Source organism: Hevea brasiliensis, chromosome 11 (genome assembly GCF_030052815.1).
Source record: "Hevea brasiliensis isolate MT/VB/25A 57/8 chromosome 11, ASM3005281v1, whole genome shotgun sequence".
NCBI lineage: Eukaryota > Viridiplantae > Streptophyta > Magnoliopsida > Malpighiales > Euphorbiaceae > Hevea > Hevea brasiliensis.
Window position 1 is genome coordinate 12,506,777 of NC_079503.1, and position 6,564 is coordinate 12,513,340.

General features: G+C 35.2%; 1 protein-coding gene across 1 annotated transcript; it reads left to right on the forward strand.

The window, feature by feature from the left end:
* The first annotated feature begins 2,477 nt into the window (after positions 1-2,477).
* LOC110665822 (receptor-like protein kinase 5) lies at positions 2,478-6,134 on the forward strand. Its single transcript, XM_021826096.2, has 2 exons — positions 2,478-5,433; positions 5,556-6,134. The coding sequence occupies exons 1-2, from the start codon at positions 2,808-2,810 to the stop codon at positions 5,996-5,998; spliced, it is 3,069 nt and encodes a 1,022-aa protein (XP_021681788.2). The 5' UTR covers positions 2,478-2,807; the 3' UTR covers positions 5,999-6,134.
* The last annotated feature ends 430 nt before the right edge of the window (positions 6,135-6,564 follow it).

Here is a 6,564-nt window from a genome sequence, read left to right on the forward strand (position 1 = left end):
TATATATATATATATATATCTTAATTTTTAATTTCTCCTTCCTTAGTCTTTTAATTTACTCATTTTTTATCATTTTACCTTGAATTTAAAGTCTAAAAAATAAAAAAACCAAATATTTAAACATAAAATATATATAAATAATATAATAAAAAGAAATCTAATTACAATATTTTTATTAATTTAAGAATTATTACTAAAATCAATAAAAAAAAAAATTAACAATTGATTCCCAGATGGAGACAGGAGGGATTTTCTCACCTCCACTTTGGAGCCGTTATACTTATCCTCGGTCTACATGGAAGACGTGGGCTTCTAGCATGTCTGCAGATATGCTTTTCTCCCTGTATCTCTTCGATGAGGACCGCACCCCAGTGGGTGTCGCTAGCATCAGTCTGAAGGATCCAATGTCCAATGCTAGGCCAAGAACACAATGAGCTCCTCTTAAGATCATGTGTTGATTCTCATGCATACTTTCACCATCACCACCTCCTGTGGAAAAATTCAGACTTATTTGTCAATCTTCCATTCAAACTCAATGAGGATATCAACCCGACAAAGGCATCACACCCGGGGATGAATCCTACAGACTTGGCTCTAGCCTAAAAAGAATGTAAATAACTTTTTCAACAAGGTCTCATAAAACTCACTTCCTCTCAGTGGGCATGCCATGAATAATCTATTTAAATTAATTGTAAAATTAAAATTAATGTGAACATTTGGTAATTAAATTAATAAAATAAAAAATTTGTAAAAAAATTTAATTTTTTTTAATCATTTAACATATATGAAAAAAAAAAAAAAAAAAAGTAGCGGTTGAGTGAGGTGATATTGAAAATCATCCATCCGCATTATGAGCTGCAAAGCAAACTCTTTCCTTTGCTTGCAAGTAGCAATCGTGACCTTTTGTAGATTTTCTGCCTTAAAAAAAAAAAAAAAAATTATCCTTGTATAATATTTGGTCATATATATATAAATAATAATTAAAAGTAGCGTTTTATACGTCATCTTGTGATGGATACTGATCATGGCTTCTTACCCTTCTTTGGGGCAGAGGCCGTCTGATCATTATCAGCTTTCATTGCCATTTGGCACCTTCTCTACTCGCAGACTTTAGACAGTGACAATTATATGTGTTTTCATCCCCAATAATATAAATCTAATTAAAATACAAAAATTAATTAAAATACATAAAATAAATATAAATATTTAATTCTATAATCATTAAACTTACCTTCATATAATTTTGAGCTTCCTATAAAAACTCACCAATCAAATCATCATTCTTTCATAAATGTTTCATTTTTTTTCCCTAGTTGTCCCTTTTAAAATTAATTTATGTATTAAGAATTATTTTATGAATATTGACCTTATATATATATATATAACACATTATTAGGCACATGGTTGATGGCCCTGGGAATATATACATATTGTCATTTTTCTTCTAGATAAAGCATTACATAATCTGCAATTTTTTTTTGTTTAAACAACTCCAGCGTTCATATTTGAAAATACTATCATTTGTTATACTATAATTAAAGGGCTTAACATAAATCCAAACTATGTCTTTTTTTATTTATTGTTTTAAAATATTTAGGTCAAACATATCTAGTGAAGAATTAAAAAATATATTTTCAGATACAGAAATTAAATGAAATAAAAGTGAATTTATAACGTATGCAATTATTTTTATTTTTTTTTTCTCTTTTGAATTAAAATTATACAGATTATCTAGATTATTTTGTCTAAAGAATTTATTAAAAAAAAACTCTCATAATAATAATAATAATTATTATTATTTTAAAAAGGCAACTAAGCACGTCGTTTTCTTTTAGACCTGACGGGCAAATGTATGGTCATCCACCATCAAGGATCTCTATAGGTTATCCTCCTTCTACACCAACTAGAGTTTATTTATATGGGGTAGGCTCAATGACTTAAATATTTTTTTATTTTATATTTTTACTTAATTTAAAATTTTATAATTTCAATTTTATTAAGTTAAAAACAATTAATAATATTTCATGATGTTTATTAAATGATACTATAAAGAAGAGATTTTTTGATAAAAATAATTTAATATATAAAAGAAATTAACAAAATACCACTTGATGTATATAAATTTAATATGCAGTTATTAAAAATTTAATATTTATATAGTTATTAAAATTAAAGATTTTATTAAATATAATTCAAAATGAAAAAAAAATATATAAATTTTATATATAATAAAAGGAAATAATTTTCAATTAGAATAGTCAACATTGCACAACTAATAGACTTGAGAGATTGCATTAGTAGAAAATTAAGTATGAAGCATGCATCCAAGTGGGCTGTTAGTGTCACTATTATCTTTTTTCCATTACACCAACTTTGACCAAAAGCAACGTGCAACTGCTCATCCTCATCCTCACAATTACACAATTGCCCTTTTAAATTCTAACCAATGATTCGGTTCACACCAGATCTTAACAAAAGCTTGAAGAAGATAAAAGATAAGATGTCCTTACAAATACCTGAAGAATATAAACATAGATTTTTCATGTTTACTTTTACATACAAGAGAAGGGCGTATAGAGAGCATGTCCACACATTTCTACGGGCAGCTAGTGGATCGGTGCTGGAACGAAGACTTACTAGTTGACTACTCCAATCATTATCAGTGGTGGGTCTCTAATTACTGCTAATCTCAGTGCCATTTGCCCAACTTCATACATATTATACACACCTCTGCTCGCCATATATCAAAGCAAGCCGTTACCGTTCTCTTTCTTATCCCCTGCAAAACTAACTACAACCCATTTCAAATGTCTAAACTACCTCTTTCATTTCTGAACCTCTTTTTATTTTTGCTCCTAACGGCTATACCCTCCTCTGTAATTTCACAAAATGTCGACACAGAGAAGGCCATCCTCTTGAAGCTCAAGCGAGAACTGGGAAATCCACCCTTACTCCAGTCCTGGAACTCCTCATCCTTGCCTTGCAATTGGACGGGGATTTCCTGCACTGACGGCAAGGTTAGCGGACTTGTTCTCAGTAACATGAACATCACAGCAACAATCCCTGCAACAATCTGTGACCTCAGAAATCTCACCGTTCTTGACTTGTCCTACAACTACATCACCGACGGATTTCCAAGAGTTCTGTACAATTGCTCAAAGCTACAAAGATTGGACCTTTCTCAAAATTATTTCGTGGGTCCAATCCCTGATGATATTGATCAATGGCTTTCAACTCTCAAGGACTTAAACCTTGCGGCAAATAACTTCTCCGGTGACATTCCACCTGCGATAGGTAACCTGACGGAGTTGCAGTCCTTGTATCTGAATAATAACCAGTTCCATGGGACGTTTCCTAAGGAGATTGGTAACTTGGCCAATCTAGTACTATTAGGATTGGCCTACAATGGGTTTGTGCCATCAAAAATTCCAGTGGAGTTTGGTAAGCTAAGCAAGTTGACGTTCATGTGGATTACAGATGCCAATTTGATTGGTCCCATCCCGGACAGTTTTGCCAGTCTTTCAAGTCTTGTGCAATTGGATTTGGCAATAAACAATCTGGAGGGCAGTATTCCTGGTGGGTTGTTTTTGTTGAAGAATCTGACCTATCTGTATCTGTATCACAATAAATTGTCTGGAGAGATTCCCCAGAAAGTGGAAGCATTGAATTTGGTTGAAATTGATTTTGGTACGAACAGCTTAAATGGCTCGATACCGGAAGACTTTGGCAAGTTAAAGAACCTGCAACTTCTCAATCTGTATTCCAATAAGTTATCTGGTGAAATACCCTCAAGTATAGGCCGCATTTCTACACTGAAAACTTTCAAGGTTTTCACCAACAACTTGAGCGGAGTCCTGCCACCAGAAATAGGCCTTCATTCGAAGCTCGAATTTTTTGAGGTTTCAACCAATCATTTCAGTGGCCAACTACCAGAAAATCTCTGTGCTGGAGGTGTTTTGCTAGGTGTTGTTGCTTTTTCAAACAATCTCACAGGAGAGGTGCCTCAGTCGCTTGGAAAATGTGATGCTTTGCTCACTGTTCAGCTTTACAACAACAACTTTTATGGTGAGATACCTTCAGGTATTTGGACAGCCATAAATATGACATACTTGATGCTAAGTGATAATTCATTTTCGGGTGAACTTCCAAGGTCGCTGGCTTGGAATTTGTCCAGATTGGAGATTAGCAATAACAAATTTTCTGGTCCAATTCCTACTGGAATTTCTAGTTGGGTGAATTTGATTTTTTTTGATGCAAGAAACAATCTGTTTTCAGGCGAAATTCCAGTGGAATTGACTAGTCTGTCTCATCTTACTACTCTTTTGCTTGATGGAAATCAACTTTCTGGCCAACTTCCATCCAATATAATCTCCTGGAGGTCATTGGTAACTCTAAATCTCTCAAGAAATGCACTTTCAGGTCAAATCCCAGCAGTGATAGGGTCTTTACCTGACCTGCTTGATTTGGACTTATCTGAAAACCATTTCTCCGGGGAAATCCCATCCAAGTTAGGCCAACTGCAGCTTGTATCCCTCAACTTGTCCTCCAATCAACTTTCTGGGCAAATCCCTGATCAATTTGATAACCTTGCTTATGAGAACAGCTTTCTGAACAATTCCAATCTCTGTGCTGTTAATCCAGTTCTTAACCTTCCAAATTGCTATATCAGACCTAGAAGAAGTTCCAACAAACTGTCCTCTAAAGTTCTTGTCATGGTCCTTGTTCTTGCCATAACTATCTTCATAGTTACTACCATATTAACCTTGGTTGCGGTTAGAGACTATATGAGAAAGAAGCATAAACATGATATGGCATCATGGAAGCTGACCTCATTTCAGAAAGTGGATTTCACACAAGCAAACATTTTGTCGAGTTTGACAGAAAATAACCTGATTGGAAGTGGAGGGTCAGGGCAGATATACCGCATTTCTGTTAACCGTGCAGGAGAATTTGTTGCTGTCAAGAGGATTTGGAATGTCAGAAAATTAGATGAGAAGCTAGAGAAAGAATTTGTGGCAGAGGTTGAAATCCTTGGCACAATTAGGCACTCAAATATAGTGAAGTTATTGTGTTGCATTTCAAAAGAGGACTCGAAGCTTCTTGTTTATGAGTATATGGAGAATCAAAGCCTGGATAGATGGCTTCACGGAAAGAACAGAAGATCATCATCAGGGACAAACTCAGTCCATCATGTTTCCTTGGATTGGCCTAGAAGGATGCAGATTGCCGTTGGAGCTGCACAAGGACTATGTTATATGCACCATGGCTGCTCCCCACCTATCATTCATCGAGATGTCAAATCTAGTAATATCTTGTTGGATTCTGAATTCCAGGCGAGAATTGCAGATTTTGGACTTGCCAAAATGTTGGCTAAGCAAGGAGAGGCTCACACGATGTCTGCTGTAGCAGGCTCTTTTGGTTATATTGCGCCAGGTAAGAGTATAAGACACCTTCAAAAATGCTTTATCTAGATTTTACTCAAACTTAGAATTTTTGCAATAAAAAGCGAAAAAATGAATCCTCAGTTTGACATGTTTTTGTTGCTTGTAATGCAGAGTATGCTTATACAACAAAAGTGAATGAGAAGATCGATGTTTATAGCTTTGGAGTTGTTCTCCTGGAACTAGTGACAGGAAGAGAACCTAATATTGGGGATGAGAATACCAGCCTTGCAGAATGGGCTTGGAGGCGAAATGCAGAGGGAAAGCCTATTGTTGATTGCCTCGATGAGGAAATCGTGGATCCGTGTTATCTAGAAGAAATGACCACTGTTTTCAAGCTAGGACTCATTTGTACCAGCACAGCACCATCCTCAAGGCCTTCTATGAAGGATGTTGTACAGATGCTACGCAAAAGTTGTCTGAAGAATAATGGAGAAAAGTTGGGAAGCGAGTTTGATGTTGCTCCCCTTCTTGGCAATGCTGCTTATCTTTCTAGTCACAAGCGAAGTAAGAGAGTATCAGATGATGAATATGACAGTAGCCTTTACAGTGTATGATGTATTATAATAATTTTTCCTGTCTTTCTAGCTTGTATCACATACTGTAGTCATGAAAATAATCCATGGGAAGCTAGTTTTGCAGTCAATTTCTTACAATGAAATGGCCATGTTTAGGTGCTCTTTGTTTTTCAAAGTATTCTGCTTCTTCCTTATGTGAACTAAGTTTACCCTAATCCCCACCCCCTACAACCATCCCCATCTTTTCTCCTTTCCTTTCCATTCTCCCTTAATGATAAATTTTCCCCTTAAAAAGTCAGTGTAGTCCACCAGAAACTGAGTTGGCATGCCTTAACAAGAAGCTACAAATTGTCACGAATTACAGAACAAATTCTATATTAATCTTGGACAAGTAACCCAAAAGCAATGGCAGCCAAAAGTAACAATCATACCTTTTTGAACAACTATTGTTTTGCTCAACATCCATACATCAATATGGTTGCTTTTCACAAGTTAGGGTCTGAAGGAAAATAAAGAATGATCAACATATTTATATTATAGGAAAGCTAGAGTATGAAAGCCCCAGGAGAAGCACAGAAGGCCTGAACAAGGAAGGAAGCAAACCT